General features: G+C 45.0%; 1 protein-coding gene across 1 annotated transcript in view; it reads left to right on the top strand.

Moving 5' to 3' along the window:
• The first annotated feature begins 299 nt into the window (after positions 1–299).
• Positions 300–19,264, top strand: part of PHYHD1 (phytanoyl-CoA dioxygenase domain containing 1) — a 30,470-nt gene continuing 11,505 nt past the window's right edge. The window contains exons 1-5 of the mRNA XM_066580550.1: positions 300–450; positions 10,739–10,897; positions 12,747–12,822; positions 13,358–13,405; positions 14,463–14,518. Coding sequence (XP_066436647.1) covers positions 418–450; positions 10,739–10,897; positions 12,747–12,822; positions 13,358–13,405; positions 14,463–14,518 — 372 coding nt within the window. The 5' untranslated portion in view covers positions 300–417. The remainder of the gene's footprint in view (positions 451–10,738; positions 10,898–12,746; positions 12,823–13,357; positions 13,406–14,462; positions 14,519–19,264) is intronic.

The raw sequence follows: 19,264 nt of genomic DNA, 5'->3' as shown, positions 1-19,264 counted from the left end.
GAAAACAATGGGCGAGGTGTTCCGTGGGAACGCCCAAAGATAGATTATGCTGCGATTTCATATTCGTGCACATTTTCAGCGCACCACCGAAAACTCGTGTGAGAATATTGTTCGTGTGAATGCACCCCAAGTTGGAGAGTGCTGTCTTCGCTGCACCGTCTCAGGATGTATAGACAACCTTCGTCAGAGTCTTTCTTGACCGCCAGTAGGAAATGTATACATTTCTCAACTTTTTCTAAATTTTCAAACTTTTTATTAACTTTTTTTTTAGCCAAATCCATGGTCAGCTGCCAAGGATCACATGACAAGTGCTGGTATGCGGGGCCTCTCTCTCCCTTAACGAGTTTATCTGGCAGCTTCATCTGCCTCCCATCCTGCACTGGTCAGAAGATTACAGGCAGCTTTGTCCTCCTCGCCATGGCTCTGGTGACGGACGAACAGGTCCAGAAGGTGAGATGTGACTCTTCTCTACCGCAGATCTCGCATGAATGTACTATAGATAGTGCAACTTTGCAGAGCAGCGGGATTAGTGCAGCAGGGTGTTAGTGTGCGGTCCGTGGCTGTCATTATGTAACTGTGTACTACTTAACCTTTATTCCTGTGCTGTAGGCCCCCGTCCAGAGTCTATATGGCGGTACGTCGAGTCCTACAGGTGGGGGGCGATGAACCAAATTAACCTTGTGTAATGGGTTAATGCAAGAGCCACAAAGGTTTACATAGAGAGATGATGTAAAGTGCTGATAATGTTAGAAATACTCATGTTTGGGGTAAAAGTCCGAAATCCCGAAGTCTTCTGGGGTCAGTGCTGCAGTGATCGATGTTAATTATGTAATGATGAGGTTTATTAGGAGAAATGTGATAACGAATGACGTTTAAAGCTCCCTTAGTGACCGGCCTATAGTGTTTTAAGGTCCTGGCATGCTGGGCTTTATTCCTCCTTGCCATAAAAAAAAAAAAAACACGCTTGTCCTGGGGATTAACCCCTTAGTGACCAAGCCTGTTTGCGCTTTAATGACCAGGCCAAATTTTGGAAATCTGACACGCGCTAATTTAACATAGAATAACTCCGTAAAGGTTTTGCATATCCAAGTAATTCTGACATTGTTTTTCCGCCACCTATTATACTTCATTCCCGCTTTTACACTGCGGGAATACGCCTGTGTGATCTGATGCATTGGAATCCAATGCATCAGATGGTAGCATATATTGGCCGGCCATGAAAACGGCTGCCGATATACACTTTTCTTCCAGAGCAAAAGGTCCACAAAACAAATCCGCATGCTTTATTTAATTTGGGGACGCCCATGTTTTCCTATGGGCGGCGTGATTTGCAGATCATCCGCAAATCAAACCCGACCGTGGACATTGGGCCTAAATATATGGCGCTTGGTCCTGGGGTTTAATCCCAGTTGATAGCAGAAGTAAGGCGCGGGATTACAGACTCCACTCCTGCGATTAAGCAGGAGCAGGTCAGGTCCTCAGCTGTTAGTCCCAGCTGAAGACCTGGAGGACAAGGAAGAGATGTTTTTTACCCCCTTCTGCTATCTCCTTTCCATGCTATATAACGATCAGGTGACCGCCGGCTGCCCCTGTCACAGCAGAGCTGCAGGGTCTTAACAGACCCAGACCAGCTCTGCCAGTGACTATTGTCACTACAGGGGGATGTTTTCTCCTGTAACTGGGACTCCTATGGATGCCCCAGCTACAGTAGAAAAAGTTTGAAATGAAAAAAAAAAAAGAAATACAATGTAAATGACCCCCAAAGGTCTTATATGACATTATGAGGAACATAGATGGTAAAAAAAAAACTTGGTCCCCATATCAACCTGTAAACGGGAAGTGAAGGGGGAGAGCTGCAGAGGACCTGCCGGCAGCAATGAGAGGACGGCTGGTGATATGGCCCCCTGTCCACGGGCAATGCAAAGTCCCGCGGTAAGCCGCCACCCAGGAGCAGGAGCTGCCGCCGATTCTCCGCCGGTCAGCCCTATCTGATAGATAGGCTGGCCGCGGAGAATCTGGGCAATTCGCAGCATGCTGCAAATTGCCCGCCACGAGCGGAGAATCACAATGATTCTCCACTCGTGGACAGGTGCCGGCGCTTTCCACAGCAATGCTATGGAAAGCGTTGGCCGGCACGATTCTCCGGCGGTTTACCGCCGCGAAATCACGCTCGTGGACAGGCACCCTATAACAGGGACTTTTAGTGATGTTTAAACATAGAACAGCACTACATAAACGTGTACTATTCTATGTTTACCATCTTTTTTTCTGAGCTTTGGGAGGGAAAACTAGAGGTGCTTCTTTTTCAAGGAAAAATACGGTAAGTGTAAAAAAAACTACAGGATAAAATTTAAAATGTATACATGAAAATGACCCCCAAATCATCGCCATATGTTCTATAATCCCAAACTATACAAACTATATATCAAAACATCCAAAACAAAATGAGGAACCCATTCCTGTACTTTATTGTAGTGTAAATATACTAATATTAAAAATTAGTTTTGTTTTTTTTAAAGAATTTTTTTAGCCTTTTACAAACAAAACAAGAAAATTGAAGGAAAAAAAAGTCAGTGTAAAAGATCTAAAAAAATTATCCCTATATGTCACAGGAAAAAAACACAGCAAAAATGAAGGCCCATTTAGACACAGCGATTATCGCTCAAAGCCGTCTTTTGAGCAATAATCGTTGTGTCTAACTGCGCTGACATCGTGCCATTTTCGTTAAGCTGTCGCTGATCTTTCAGCATGCTGAATGAGAACGATGAGCCTTATCAGGGATTCACAGCAGGATACAGCTGATACTATTGTTGCAGCTGTATCCCGCTCCCTGATGACAGGCGGGGTATAAGGAATGCAGCTGTACAGCTGTGTTCTCCATACCTGGCACGGAGCGCTCGGCTGTATAACAGCCGGGCGCTCCCAGCGGGGAACAGCTGGATGCAAAAGGCAAGCGGGGAAACCCTACTTGTCTTGTGCATCCTCCGCTGGGAGCACTTATTCTTGACATCCTCCGGAGCACAAGGTGATCGCTCAATGTTTGAGCGATCATCCTGCGATGTAAATGACACAATGATTATCGCTCAAAAGACATCTTTTGAGCGATAATCGTTGTGTCTAAATGGGCCTCAATTTTGGTAGCTGATGAAAAAAAATAGGCAGTAAAACTACTACATGGGTAAAATCTCGAAAGAGTGTCTGGTCCTTTTTAGATTCTCTGAACCTGTTGATGAGATTCTATACTGTAGATGGTGGGATATTCAGTTTTCGCAATTTACATTGACAATTTACATCTTTTTGATTTTGTTTCACAATTTTTAGACGCAATCTGTTACAGATTGGTGAACCTCTGACCATCTTTGCTTCTGAGAGACTCAGCCTCTCACAGCACTTCAGAGCCGAGAGGGCAGCATGGAAAGGCCGGCACTTCAGAACTGAGAGGGCAGCGGGGAGAGCCAACCACAGGCTGGGGGCATCGTCCTGCATGTCAACCCAGCTGTATTATGTCTCCACCCCTAACTTCCGGTGGCGCCATGATACAACAGTACCATACCATCCTAAGGCCCCTTCACATGGGCATATTCAATGGGTTTATTCACATGCCCAATTCGGTCCTGCATTTTGAACTCATGAAACTACCGTATTAGCCATTGCAATGACTGAGAGCATCAGTGCGTGTCTTTTTGCACGTGCAATTGCTCACGACTCGTGTGAGCAAAGAGTATGCTAAAATAAACCAATGCACTCACAAACATCCTACACCGATTCCTCTCACAATAAGTGTGAGGATACCTGAAGTTCTCCACTTTCAAACATGCAGATATGGGACTACATATTGAAACAGGTCTAAAGTAATATATTCTTTCGGGAGGGAGCTTTGGGCTTTTGTCAGGCCGTGAATTTTTTTTCCGTATGTTTGAGTCAACGGAGAGGGGTGGGGAGGCAGAGGTAATTTCCACAGGGGAATTAAAAGTAAAGATTTAAGTGGGACAAGGGAGGCTAAGTGGTATTCAATATGGCTTCCTTAACATAGAAAAAACATGTTCTGGCCAGCACAGCACGGGGTGCGCTTTCAGGAAGGAACTTCAGTCTTAGGAGACCGTGAACACTATCTATCGGTTCCTGAGGAGAGATTGCAGGAAGTCGCGTTTTCATCAAATTAAGCAAATATTTCCTCCGTTCTCACGTAGATATATCTTCCGAAACTCCATGGAATTTCACATTTTCTTCTGCTTCTATCCTCGAGATCGGGCGTTTTATTTTTGAGAGTCAACTTAAGAATAGTGAGCGGTAATTAAGCTATTATAAAACTTAGTTCACCAACTTTATTTTCTGCATGGTTAACTATTTCTCCCAAATGTTGTATTGGGGCATCGAAGGTGGGGGATAAATATGAAATATCACTTTAAATACAGCCACTCAATGCCATCACCATCTCCTTGCTAAAACATTCTGAAGCAGGTTGATTAGAAAAGGAAATGCTGCAAAGCGGGTCCTCAGAAACTAATAAAGAATGAGAATGCAGCCTCCGAGGAGCACGCCCTCAGCCGAGGAGACAGCAGGGTAGAGAAAGGCCTTGTCATGGGGCTCTACTATGTCCTCCCCTAAGGGTAGCTCAGGACCCAACCCCGTTACCACAGGTGGACATCACGACATCACGAAACGGTTACCTGCAGTCCTGTTTGTCACTTGTGATGCCACCGTTCCTCCTCCTGGAGTGGATCCCTCAGACAAATAAAGTAATCCAGACACAGAAGGATATCTCTTAGAACAAAACTGGGAACACTCAGTCTTGTCGATTTACTTAACTCTTGCAAAATAGTAAAACCGTCTTGATACAGCAATAAACGAAGATATTTCAAAGGTGAAGGTTCTCGGGGCATTTGAATAATCCACAGTCCAAGTTATCTGTTGGATCTCTCTCCCTGATAAACTCTCTCCACCCGCACGGAACTTGTGATTTGAAATGTTGAGCTTTAAGATGAGGTGCCAATACCTTTCCAAATGTGTGCTGCAGAGTGTAAGCTCTCGCCTACGACCTGAAGGTTGCAAGTTCGATCCCCGCTTGATTCAGGTAGCCGGCTCAAGGTTGACTCAGCCTTCCATCCTTCCGAGGTTGGAAAAATGAGCACCCAGCTTGGTGGGGGGTAATAAGTAATAATTACCTGAAAGAGCTGAGGAATAAGTCGGCGCTATACAAATACCAAGATTCTATGTATTATTTTGGGAATAAAATTGGGCCTTAATCCTATTTAATGTCCTCTCATAGTTTTGCAGTAAGTGACTTTGAAGCTTGTCTGTATTGAAAGAGCTCTTCTGCCTGTTGGCATGTTTGCTTCTGTTTATTTTGTGATTTGAGGTCCTTTAAGTAAATCATTTAAGGTTTCTGTCCTTTCTTTTTTCACATGGTATCCTATTCTGATAAAAGAACCTCTTCTATATGCCTTATGGGCATTTTGCAAGATATGAGGGTTCACTTTGGGGATGTATTATGAATAAAGTAGACCTTTAAATCTCTTTCCAGATTGTTCCGTCTGAATTAATAAAGAATCCTTACTATACCAAATATGTGTTGGTGGTTGGTTGTAGCGTTCTGCAAGGGTCAAGGAGATTGTGGCATGATCAGACCCGGGGATTGTTTTAAGTGTTGACTCGGAAAGTAATAGTACATAAACATGTCGATTAGAGATGAGCGAACGTGCTCGTTTAGAGCAATCACTCGATTGAGCATCGTTTTTTTGAGTAACTGCCTAATCTGGCGCAAAGATTTGGGGGGCGCTAGGGGTGAGCGGGGGGTTGCGGTGGGGAGTGAGGGGGGGGGAAGAGAGAGAGAGCTTCCCCCTGCTACCCCCCGCTCCACCCCACCGCCCCCCCAAATCTTTTCGCCCGAGTAGGGGGGGGAAGAGAGAGAGAGCTCCCCCCTGCTACCCCCCGCTCCACCCCACCGCCCCCCCAAATCTTTTCGCCCGAGTAGGCAGTTACTCGGAAAAAGTGATGCTCGATCGAGTAATTCCTCTAAAAGAGCACGTTCGCTCATCTCTAATGTCGATCCTCGAATACCTATGACTTGCTCTCCAAACATCAAAAAGGGCTTCCTTCCACGATGTCACCCAGATATTGGGCCTGATTACATAAGCTGGAGGTGGTATCCACGTTATCTGAGACTGCATTGAATTCGCCGCAAATAAGAAATTTGCCTTGTTTGCATTTTGAGAGAATGTGTAATATTTTATGCATAAAACCTCTCTGTTTTTTGTTAGGAGCATAGATGAAAGCTAAAGGATATACTGTATTATTTATGGAACAGACCAATATAACATATCTGCCTTGTCTCTTGCATTAGCTGAAAAGCTACAGAGTCTTTTATTGCAACAAGAATGCCTCTCGATTTAATAGTAAAGTGAGATTGTGAGATTACGGGATATCTAAGGGGGTTCTTTACTGTAAGAGCAGTGAGTGTATGGAACTCTCTGCCTGAGGACGTGGTGATGGCGAACTCACTAGAAGAGTATAAGAGGTGGACGCCTTTCCTGAACGTTACAATATTACATGTTAAAATTACTAATTCGTTCAGAGGGGTCGGTGATCCAGGATAATTCTATTCGCCAGATTAGAGTCGGCAAGGAATTTTTTTCCCCTAAAATGAGAAAATTGGCTTCTACCTCATTGGAGTTTTTTTGGGCTTCCTCTTAATCAACATTGGGGTTGAACTAGATGGACATATGTCTTTTTTTGGCCTAACATACTATGTTATGTGGAAGGCATCTTTTCATATTATATGTGTCTCTTGTGCACAAAAGATATCTGCGGACAGCCCTTTAACTTTATCCCACGTAAATGCTGTTTTTATTGGGTTGTTCAGCCCTTTTACAATTAGTGATATTAATTTAAGCACAATGCATCACAGTAGGGGAAATAAAATAGTAAAAACAATCACAGAAAATGGCCGTTACTTACTGGGTGAGGAGTGCAGATAAATGCATTCTCCTCTCACCATGCAGGTAGCTACTACCAAATGGAGGCGCCAATAACACCTGTGCAGGACACCGATGAGACAACCACTCACATTGCCTCTTGATAATGAGGGGGGTGGATGCTTGGTGTATACTCCCACACATAGTGGATACAGGGTTCCAGACTATTCTGATATATGTAGTTCACCATGCAGACCAGCAACCTATTAATGACGCCATGATAATTCAGCGGGTTGTTCTGCATTTCAAACAGTGAACCACATTGGTACTGCCACCCTGGGCTCCCCCTGGAGTCTTAAAGCCACACTGCATGTGAATGATAGATAATAAATGCAAGGCATTGGTTGGATGTTGGCCAAGATACATGAGCCCACTAACCACTTCACGGTTCTTTGCGTTGTAGTGGGTCCCTACACTAATATAAATGCACGAGAATAGGGCTGATCCCCCTGCACTGTGACAGCCCTTCAGATATTTGTAGACAGCCATTAAGTCTCCTCTCAGCCTTCTTCTTTGCAAGCTAAACATTCCCAGATCCTTTAACTGTTCTTCATAGGACATGATTTGCAGACCGCTCACCATCTTGGTAACTCTTCTCTGAACTTGCTCCAGTTTATTGATGATTTTTTAAAGTGGGGTGCCCAGAACTGGACATAGTATTCCAGATGAGGTCTGACTAAGGAAGAGTGGCGGGGGATAATGACCTCACGTGATCTAGACTCTATGGTTCCCTTAATACATCCCAGAATTGTGTTTACCTTTTTGGCTGCTGTATCACATTGTTGACTCATGTTCAGTCTATGATCTATTAGTATAGCCAAGTCTTTTTCACATGTGCTGCTGCTTAGCTCAGTTCCTCCCATACTGTATGTGCTTTCTTCATTTTTCTTGCTCAGATGTAAGACTTTGAATTTCTCCATGTTAAATACCATTCTGTTGGTCGCTGCCCACTGTGCAAGCCTTTTTAGATCTTTTTGAATACTTTCCCTCTCTTTCCTAGTGTTAGCTATCCCTCCTAGCTTTGTGTCGTCGGCAAATTTGATCAGTTTCCCATCAATTCCGTCCTCCAGATTTATAAAAATGTTGAACAACACTGGGCCTAGGACGGATCTTTTTGGTACCCCACCTGATACATTCTTCCATTGGATGTGCAGCCATTTATGACCACTCTTTGAGTACGATCACTCAGCCAGTTCTGAATCCACCTAACAGTTGCCTTGTCAATCCCATATTTCGCCATCTTTTTCAATAAGTACAGTATGAGATACTTTGTCAAATGTCTCCCTCCGACTGAGCTGCCAGTACTTGTCCTTCTTGAGTTTTGCATAAAGCAGCTGAGCCAACAGTGCGCAGACAGGTCGGACTTTCCTCAGGGTGGTGAGCAGAACAAACAGAAGATCGGAGGTAAAGATATCTACCCCAGACAAATAGAAGGTGTATCCCACAAGCTATATTACGGTACACCCAATTACTGCAAAGCCACAAGAACCGCACAAACTCCACAAAGCAGCATGTTCTCAGCCCAAAGTAAATTTACGCTCATCAACAATCATGTGGATTGGCGTTCGCTAGCTTTCGTTTACATAGGCAGAGAATCGGTGCTATGGAAACAAACGATTGTTCGCCCCTACAGAGCAGCTCACATGGGGACATCTACAACCGGTCCGCAAACTTTTTTTTGCTCGATGAAAAATGTTTCCCCGCATGAACCTGCTTACTTCCGCTTTTATCTGTACTACATATGGTCCGCATGGAGAGCTGTCGGACATGCGCAGTACAGATTTTTTTTGAACTCCTGCTTTTCCCGCGTCATCGCCTAGTGATGACGCTGAATATGCGATCTTTCCGTAATGTGATTGCGAATGGGCCGCAGATCGGACGGCTTCCATTGACTTCAATGGAAGCCGTCCACGCAGAATCCTCGAAAAAATGGATGCCTTTTTTTTTTTTTCCTCTGCAAGTGTGCAGGAAGAATTGATTTTCCATAATATGCTATGGGCGCTATTGAGCTTTTCCTTTTGAGAACAACACTTGATTGGCCCATGTTGTGTTCTTCTCCGGTGCGCCGTACACATAATGGGGCATACCTGGTTGATGAGGCTTCCATACCCCTTAAGTAATGCCTAAACTAAGGGATTACTCTAACAGGAAAGCGCCACGGAAAATTCTGCGGTGATTCCGCAAATCATGTGAACGCACCCAGAGACTACATTCCCATTGCATTGGCAGCGTATATTTGCAGGAAGTCCCATCGCATACATCAAATATATTCATAGGTCCCATTCACTCAAAGAAAGCCAAGAATGTACTTTAGGCTTTAGGAGATTTTTTTGGCATTATTAAGGCCAGCTTCACACGGGCATATTTGCGTATGCAAAGTTCGCACATGCAATAAGCAAAGAATAGAACCCATTGATTTCAATGGCTTTGTTCACATGTGTATATTGCGCCTGCGCATTTTGGTTGCAGCAAATAAAACACAGCGTGCTCTATTTTCCTGCGCATTTGCACACCAAAAGTCCCCATAGAAGTCCATGGGGATGCTCAAATACGCACAAAATACCCTCAGAGTTGCGTGAAACACTGCGTAATTTCTGGGAAAAATAACATATCTTGAACCCTTTAATAGAGATGAGCGAGCACCCAAATGCTCGGGTCTGCGTCATTCGAGTCGAGCTTCTCGTAAAATTCGAGAGCTCTACTCGAGTAATGAACCCTATTGACTACAATGGGAGACTCGAGCATTTTTGTATGTGGGACGCCGGGTCTCGAGTTTTGTTTTTTTTTTGGTTCGTGTGTTCTCTCTTTCTCTCTCGTTCTCTCTCTCTCTCGTTCTCTCTCTCTCTCGTTCTCTCTCTCTCTCGTTCTCTCCCTCTCTCGTTCTCTCCCTCTCTCGTTCTCTCTCTCTCTCTCTCTCGTTCTCTCTCTCTCTCTCTCGTTCTCTCTCTCTCTCTCTCGTTCTCTCTCTCTCTCTTGTTCTCTCTCGTTCTCGTTCTCTCTCGTTCTCGTTCTCTCTCTCTCTCTCGTTCTCTTTCTCTCTCTTGTTCTCTTTCTCTCTCTTGTTCTCTCTCTCTCTTGTTCTCTCTCTCTCTTGTTCTCTCTCTCTCTCTCTCGTTCTCTTTCTCTCTCTCGTTCTCTTTCTCTCTCTCGTTCTCTCTCTCTCTCGTTCTCTCTCTCTCTCGTTCTCTCTCTCGTTCTCTCTCTCTCTCGTTCTCTCTCTCTCTCGTTCTCTCTCTCTCTCGTTCTCGTTCTCTCTCGTTCTCGTTCTCTCTCGTTCTCGTTCTCTCTCTCGTTCTCGTTCTCTCTCTCGTTCTCTCTCTCGTTCTCGTTCTCTCTCTCGTTCTCGTTCTCTCTCTCGTTCTCGTTCTCTTTCTCTCTCTTGTTCTCTTTCTCTCTTTTTCTTTCTCTCTCTCTCTCTCGTAACGAGCACCATCGAGTACGCTAATACTCGAATGAGCATGAAGCTCGGCAGAGTACGTTCGCTTAACTCTACCCATTAGACTAATTATCGCTAGGACCATTGGTGTGAATTTTTTGGCACGCGCAAGTATGCACAACTTGTACAGTAAAATCGTGTTCTTGGTGATAATAAATGTATTCTTAGCAGATTTTGATCTTTTAACATTTAGATTATACAGATCTATTGATTATATTAAAGTGTTGATACTAGCGAATCGCTGATAAAATGGCGCCACCTGTTGGAGAACAGCATCATACCTGAGCAATCATTGACAACATTGCATAAAACTGACTCCTTTTTTCAGTTCCATGAAGATGGATATTTGGTTTTGGAAGGATTTTTCAGCCATGAGGAGTGTGAGTCCATGAAGGAAGAGATTGCGAGGATAATACAAGACATGGACGTCCCCGCTCACTGCCGCACGGAGTTTTCTACCCAGCAGGAAGAACAACTGAAGGCTCAGGTTTCTGCAGTTTTATTTTTCATATTACATAGTTTTCCACGGTAAGGAATAGAAAACATAGATACTTTCTTGACAAAACAGCGCCACCGCTTTCAACAGGTTGTGTGTGGTATTGCAGCTTAGCCCTATTTACTTTAATGCCTTGTGGGAAGTGGATGTGTGTGAGGATTGTATGCAGCGGGCTCTGGGGCAGAGCCCACGTGCTACGCGGTGGGTGTTTGCTGCTGACACCCAACTGTAGCAGTCATGATCAGTAAGAGACCTTTCACTCGGAATGGAATTATGCCGTAGGACGCAGCCAAATCTGCAGCTGGAATTTTTTTAAGTTTTTCAGTACATTATATGGTGCATTAAGTAGTGCTATTCAAAAATACAACTCTTCACCCCCCCCCTACCCCCATTGACTTCTATTGGAACCTTTTGGTGTGCTAATATGCAGAAAAATAGAACATGTTTGTTTGAACGGCTGGAATGAGTGCTCAAAATACGGAAATGTGTCCGAGCTCATTGACATCAATGGGTTCTATCCTTTACATATTGCACGCACAAAGACATCCATGTGAAGCCAACTTAATCCTGTACAAGCTCTCCTCTGCTGGTTCAGGGTCTGTACTGTGTGGCATTGTGATAGATCAAGGGGGCATTTATGAAGTGAATCACTACAACAAAGCCTGTCAATGTGCTCTATTTGGGCATACAGATATCATAGAGTTGGGGGACGGCGTCTATGAGCCAAGATAGAGAATCGCTGCAAACACTGATTCTTGCCCTGAAAGTCTCTGCCAGATATACTGCCATATAATGTTTGTCCTAGAGCCTCCCTTGGCCATAACAGCTGACCTCTGGTGGTTTAGTAATCCGGACCTGGGGCAATCAGCAAATTGCTGGGCCAATATAGAAAGGCGTTGCTATGTTGATACCCCTTTAAAAGGCTGTCAGGATTAGTGGATATGTTGGGCCAAATCCTGAGGCATATCATGGTCTTCACCCCTTGAACCCACCAAGCAGGATGTGGGCTTTGCTGCGTGGTCCCCAGGCTGTTACTCAGGAAGTACTCCCAGACCTGTGGCAGCTGACAATACGTAAGGCCAAGGTGTGCTACCTGAGGGTAGGAACAGGAGCGTAGTCAGACAGTCCAGGTCGGGCAGGCGGCACACTTCAGTACAAGGTAGATGGGCAGAGGTCAGGTCATGGAGAACAAATTCAAAGCAGTAATATGATAATATGGACCAAAGTCAAGGCAGGTAGCGGACGGAAGCATAGTGACTGTCACAAGCTGAGTTCAGGAGCGGAGATGGGAGCAAAATCAGGATAGCCAATGTCAGGAAGGGATCCAATTGCGTGCCATGGCTGCTAGTAGAGGTGAGTCGCCGGCTGCGGTCACACATTATATCAGAGGCGCTTGGTCCACAGAGCAATGCTTATAAAATACCCAGATTTCCACCTGGGCAGCTCCAGTTGGCTTTTGGGCAGGAGTCACAGAAATCATAAGGAAGTATTCCTTCACCCAGATCGCACATCTAGCCCCCTATTCCAATACTCTGGCTAAACATGAATCGTTTGTTGGCACCCACCGGTTTTACCCCTGATGTCCCCCTGTGAATGGCATATAGAGTGATAGATGACAACCTCCGTAGAGGCTACAGTGGTGGCCATATTAGTTTTCACCCAACTTTCCCAGGAAGAAATATAAGTATGAAACAGCTTTATAGAATTGTAGAAACTTGACGGAAGAGGATGACTGACGATCTAGTAAATCCTGGGGATTTGATTTTGGGGGGAGCAGTTGTAAAAACGTGGGTGAAGACATATCTGAGGGTGTAACTTCTCTCCATTGTTTCCCCAACAGGGAAGTGCGGATTATTTCCTTCACAGTGGAGATAAGATCCGCTTCTTCTTTGAGAAAGGAGTGTTCAGTGACAAAGGTAAGAAGATTTTATTGAAGGTGTTGTCCCACCCCAGAAGGTTATCCCTTGTCTTGTGGATAGGGGATAAGTTACTTATTGATGCGGTTCAGGGGTTTTTCCAGGAAAATACTATTGATGGCCCATCTTCACGAAAGATCAGCAATAGTTACTAAGTGGGGTTTGCTGCTCGGGGCCCCAGCTGACCAGACATCCGCTGTCAGTGTTGCTATACACAAGGATACAGAGCAGAAATTGCTGTTCCAACCGCTGTGTAGTGGCGCTGCTCCATACCCTGACAGCGGGCACCAGATCAGCTGATTGGCCAGCGCCCCAAGTGATGGACCCCAGCGGATCAACTATTGATGACCTATCCTGGGAATAGGTCATCAATAATATTTTGCCAGGAAAACCCCTCTAGTTCCTTAGTATTAGCAGTAATGGATTCCCCTGGAAAACCCCTTTAATGACAAGTTGTATTTGGGGCTGCTGTGCCCTTAATGGTGTGACCATAACATGAATTCTAGTAGAGATAATCTATGAATCTCTTCTTCAGGCGACTTTCTGGTGGCAAGAGAAAAGTCTGTGAATAAAATAGGACACGGTAAGAAACATTCGTCATTCCCGTCTTCCATATTAGTACATAGGCTGTAGGAAGCAGCCAGTCAAGACAACTCTACAAATCGGCTTCCATTAACCCTTTCCAATCCACTATCTGACCTCTGAAGACATTATGATTTAAGGCTGTACAGCTCCAATATTGGAAGACGTCTGTCGGGGTTCTCTTACTGTTTATTGCCAGCCTCTCTGCTGTCGGAGCCTATCCAACGTGTCAGCTCATGCAGTACTGGCTTTAGCCAGCAGATAGCGCCGTTCTGTAATGGCAGAAAAAGAGTAATCCCCCTAGGAAAAGCAGGATACAAATTGGATTGGAAAGGGTTAAAGTGCAATGTAGACTTTTAATAGGATTTTTACATAAGGATACTGACCGCCTGAAAATGTCTTTGGGGGCGCTGTAAGCTACTTCAGCTATCCTGCTGAACAGGACAAGTAGTTGTGCAGAAGGGAAAGTTCTTTTCCAGTCTTATAAATGCCTTTAACCCCTTGAGGACCCTGACTTTTTTTTTTTTGATCCATTTCGTGGAGCGCCGGGCCTTTTTTCTTTTTCCTTTGCATTTTTACTAGTATTTCAGTTGAGTCCTCTTCACACAAATGCTGCAATACCACACACAGCCTGTTGACATAGATGGCGCTGTTTCTGAGGAGAAAAACAAAAACACCCCTCCCCACCACCACATTGCAAATCTAAGAAACCCCATTACATGGATGCCTAACTGAACAGTTTGTGACCACCACAGTGTTGACTATTGAACATCTATATTTGATATTAAATACTACCTCGAATAGACTAGAGAGAAGTACTGCAGCTTGGTTCCGTTGAAACTAATGGGATTTTGCTGCAATACCGCACACAACCTGTAGACAGGAGTGATGCTGTTTTTGGAAGACAGTGACCATGTTTTATAAACCCCTAGAAATAGGTTATTTTATAGACTCCTAATATGAGCCACATCATTGTGAATACGGATCCAGCCTATAACATTGCTACATGTGAAGTCTAACATGTTTCATGTGTGTAATTCTTTCTCTGGTTCTTGCAGCTTTACACGCACATAATCCACTATATAAAAGGGTAACGCACTCCCCCCAAATACAGGTGAGCAGACCAAATCATCATAACTGTACCCCTGAAAATGAATGGAAATCACACTCAGCCATGTGAATAAGCTCTTAGAAGTGAATGGGAATTACGGAAACGGCATAAGACCTTATTCACACGGGCGAGTGCGATTTTGGTCAATGAAGAACTGATTTCTCTGTGACTGTTTATGCAGTTTACATTAGTTTTTGCATTTTTACCGTACGAGTGTCATATGTTGTTCATGCTCGCCAAAAAAGACCAAAACACCCATTATTGTCAGTGCATGCATGACAAAAATGGAGCATGAATGCATGCCATGCAAACGCATTCCTTTTTTTTCATTCACTCATTGACTTGACTGGGCAATTTGGGTGCATGAAAACGCAGTAAAATAGGACATGCTGTGATTCTTAAACACAGACCATCAGTTTTGGGGAAAAAAATAAATAAATCGCACATATGAGTGACTGCATTCACTTTAATGGGTTGGAGTTCTGTCCGTTGCAACGCAAATGTTAAACATTAGAGATGAGCGAGCATACTCGCTAAGGGCAATTGCTCGAGCCTGCTCGAGAGAAAAGGTTCGGGTGCCGGCACGGTGGAGAGGTGAGTTGCAGCAGTCAGCAGGGGGGAGCGGGAGGGAGAGAGGGATCTACCCTCCATTCCTCCCCGCTCTCCCCCGCAGCTCCCTGCCCGCCGCCGGCAGCCGAACCTTTTCTCTCAAGCGGGCAGGTACTCGCTAAGGGCAATGCTCACTCAAGCAATTGCCCTTAGCGAGTATGCTCACTCATCACTATTAAACATGCCTGTTTTAATAGACCCTTATACAGAGAGCTCTACTGTTACGTAACTTGAGAGCTGCTCCTATGGGAAAGCCGTCACGGGAGCAGTAGAAGCTAGAACCGGAGAGCGGTTTGGGTCCTTCCCCTGGATCTGCATCTATCAGTCTTTTGTAGTTTGTCTTGTGGATGTCCCATAAAAGTCGATATGGGAACATCCCTTAAATGCCTTGGAAATCCGACACGTTCCATTCCAAATCAAAACTGTAACAAATTTCTATAAAAACTCCAACATGTATAACCTGAATGATGTTTAAGATTTCAGTTACTTTGACTGAGTATTCCAGTCCGGGAAGATTTACTACATTCCACAATTTTTCAGCATATTTGGGTTTGCCTCAAACTGCCCACCCAACCCACAAGTTCTCAGTAGGATTGGGGTCGGGGATTGGGACGGCTACTCTATTACCTCAATCCTGTTTGTCGATACCCAAGATGTTGTTCGCTTACTGGTGTTTTCTTGGTCTTTGTCTGGTTGATACACTGATTCCAAGAACATTTCTTCTTCCGCATAAGGCAACATGATCTCCTCAAGTATTATTGATATATTCAAACTGATCCATGATCCCTCGTTTGTGATAAATAGGCCCAACAATGTGGTATGAGAAACCTCCCCATATCATGATGCTTGCACCACCTTGCATTACTCTCTTCATAGTGTACTGTGGCTTTCAATTCAGGGCTCGGGGGTCATCTGATATACTGTCTGTAGCCATTAGACCCAAGAAGAACAATTTTACTTTCATCAGTCCACAAAATGTTACAACTAGAGATGAGCGAGCATGCTCGTCCGAGCATTAGCATACTTGAAGTACTCGTTACTCAATCGCGGTGCTCGGCTGTTCGAGAAAATGGAGCTCTGGGAGAGAGAGAGATGCAGGCAGCTACCGAGCATGAGTCCGCATGGAAAATGCTCGAGCCTCCCATTGACTTCAACGGGGTTCGTTACTCGAAATGAGCTCTTGAGTAGAGATGAGCGAGCACCCAAATGCTCGGGTCTGCGTTATTCGAGTTGAGCTTTTCGTAAAATTCGAGAGCTCTACTCGAGTAACAAACCCTATTAACTACAATGGGAGACTCGAGCGTTTTTGCATGTAGAACGCATAACGAGCACCATCGAGTACGCTAATACTTGAATGAGCATCAAGCTCGCCAGAGTATGTTCGCTCAACTCTACTTTTGAGCATTACAAAAAGTTTGGCTCGAGTAACGAGTACCCGAGCATTTTGGTGCTCGCTCATCATTAGTTACAATTACAACACTTCTCTTTCGCCCAGTCAATGTGTTCCTTTGCAAATTTTAACCTGTTCAGGACTTTTTTTTTTTCAACAAGGGCAGTTCTTGCCGGTAATTTGGCTTCGCTTCTTCGTGTTCTGATTGTAGCAGTGCTCGCTGGTATGCTCACATGATCTTTGATCTTTCTGGAGGTGATCATTGGCGAAGTCTTTGCCATTTTGGCTATTCTTGGATCCATTCGAACAGTAGTTCCCCACTTCCTTATGCATCTCTTCAGTTTGGGTTGCCACTTCAGGGCATTTGAGATGATTTTAGCTGAGCAGCCTATAGTTTACTGCACTTCTATATGTTTTTACTAGAGATGAGCGAGCACCCAAATGCTCGGGTCCGCGTTATTCGAGTCGAGCTTTTTGTAAAATTCGAGAGCTCTACTCGAGTAACGAACCCCATTGACTACAATGGGAGACTCGAGCATTTTTGCATGTGGAACACATGGTCCCGAGCTTTTGTTTTGTTTTTTTCTTGGTTCGTGCCTCTCCCTCTCCCCCTGAATTTGTTTCTAAAGACGATACTGTTTAAGTTCGTAGCAGCCCAGGTGCCCCGTTCACAACACTACTTCAAGCGAAGGCAATAGTGTTGAAGTGTTAATGGCAGGACAAATAATGGGTGCCGTGACATCAAATTTACTGCTGCTGAGCGCCCAGAAATGGTCTATGCAGAGAAAGGGTTCTGTAATAGAGTTGCCACCAATGTCATCATGGTGGACAATGGAATGGTTGGATCTGCTCAGGCTTGTCAAACGATCTACTCTACTGGTGGTCTGTCTGGGCCATCCGCAGCCTGTTCGCCATGCGAGTGTGCCCTCACTTAACTACGGCTCCCAACACCTTGTAACAGCTTGGTCAGAACAGCCTAGATGGTGGGAAATTCATTGAAACAACCATCCTGCTTCTCGCACTCAGTGATATGCCCCCTCTGAAAGTCTGTTAACTGGGCATGCCTAGCAGTCAACAATCTCTCAAGAAGAGGCCCACTACCCAAAAGTAGTCTAGGAGAGCTTTTTTATAAGGCAACAAGGGAAGCGCTTTTATGGCCTCTGGTGACAAGACCCAGTGTCTAATCAGAGCACAGCTGTATCATTTACATTTCTGCCTTAAAGGGGTTGTCCCGCGCCGAAACGGGTTTGTTTTTTTTTCAATAGCCCCCCCGTTCGGCGCGAGACAAACCCGATGCAGGGGTTAAAAAAAAAACCGGATAGTGCTTACCTGAATCCCCGCGCTCCGGTGACTTCTTACTTACCTTGCGAAGATGGCCGCCAGGATCTTCACCCTCGGTGGACCGCAGGTCTTCTGTGCGGTCCATTGCCGATTCCAGCCTCCTGATTGGCTGGAATCGGCACGTGACGGGGCGGAGCTACGAGGAGCCGCTCTCCGGCACGAGCGGCCCCATTCAGAAAAGAAGAAGACCGGACTGCGCAAGCGCGTCTAATTGGGCGATTAGACGCTGAAAATTAGACGGCACCATGGAGACGGTGACGCTAGCAACGGAGCAGGTAAGTGAATAACTTCTGTATGGCTCATAATTAATGCACAATGTACATTACAAAGTGCATTAATATGGCCATACAGAAGTGTATAGCCCCACTTTGTTTCGCGGGACAACCCCTTTAAGGCCCATTTAGACACAACGATTATCGCTCAAAAGCCGTCTTTTGACCGATAATCGTTGTGTGTAACTGCACTGACATCGTTCAGTTTTCGTTCTCCCGTCGCTCACCGTTGTCTTTCAGTGTGCTGAAAGACGACGATGAGCCTTATCAGGGATTCACATCGGGATACAGCTGATACTGTATCCCGCTCCATGATAACAGGCTGGGTATGAAGAACAGAGCGGTCCAGCTCTGTTCTCCATACCCAGGATGAAGCGCCCCGCGCAGAAAAGATCTGGATGCAGAAGACAAGCGGGGACACCCCACTTGTCTTCTGCATCCTCCGCTGGGAGCGCTCGTCTGTATGACCGGCAAGCGCTCCCATCGAGAACAGCTGGATGCAGGAGACAAGCGAGGACACCCTGCTTGCCTTCTGCATCCTCCGCTGGGAGCGCTCGGCTCTGTTACAGCCGGGTGCTCCCATCGGGAACAGCTGTATGCAGAAGACAAGCGAGGACACCCTGCTTGTCTTCTGCATCCTCCGCTGGCAGGGCAAGGTGATCGCCTATCTTGCGCAGTAAATGACACGACGATGATTGCTCAAAAGTCGCTTGAGCGACATCTTTTGAGCGATTATCGTTGTGTCTAAATGGGCCTTTAGACACAAATGAAGGTTGAGTTTTGCAGCAATCTGACTTTTCTAGCTGTGCACATTATTTATTTTTTTGTCAGTGAGTGTATCTACCATGGATGATGCCACATGATACTCAGCAAATTATCCAATGAGGACTTATAATGTCATTCTCTCATCAGTTGTAAGGTAAAGCTTCTTATGTGTAAAGGCCCATTTACATGTAACGATTATCGCTCAAAATTCGTTCAAACAACCAAAAATGAGCAATAATCGTTACATGTCTACATGGGCATTGTGCACTTTTTGTTTGAACGATGATTTTAAGGTGCATCTAAAATCCATCCCTCATCTACTGAGAGGTAAAGCGCCCACATTTAAGGCCCATTTACACTGAAAGATAATTG

The sequence above is a fragment of the Eleutherodactylus coqui genome, chromosome 10 (genome assembly GCF_035609145.1).
Source record: "Eleutherodactylus coqui strain aEleCoq1 chromosome 10, aEleCoq1.hap1, whole genome shotgun sequence".
Taxonomy (NCBI): domain Eukaryota; kingdom Metazoa; phylum Chordata; class Amphibia; order Anura; family Eleutherodactylidae; genus Eleutherodactylus; species Eleutherodactylus coqui.
This window is presented reverse-complemented; position numbering and strand designations above follow the sequence as displayed.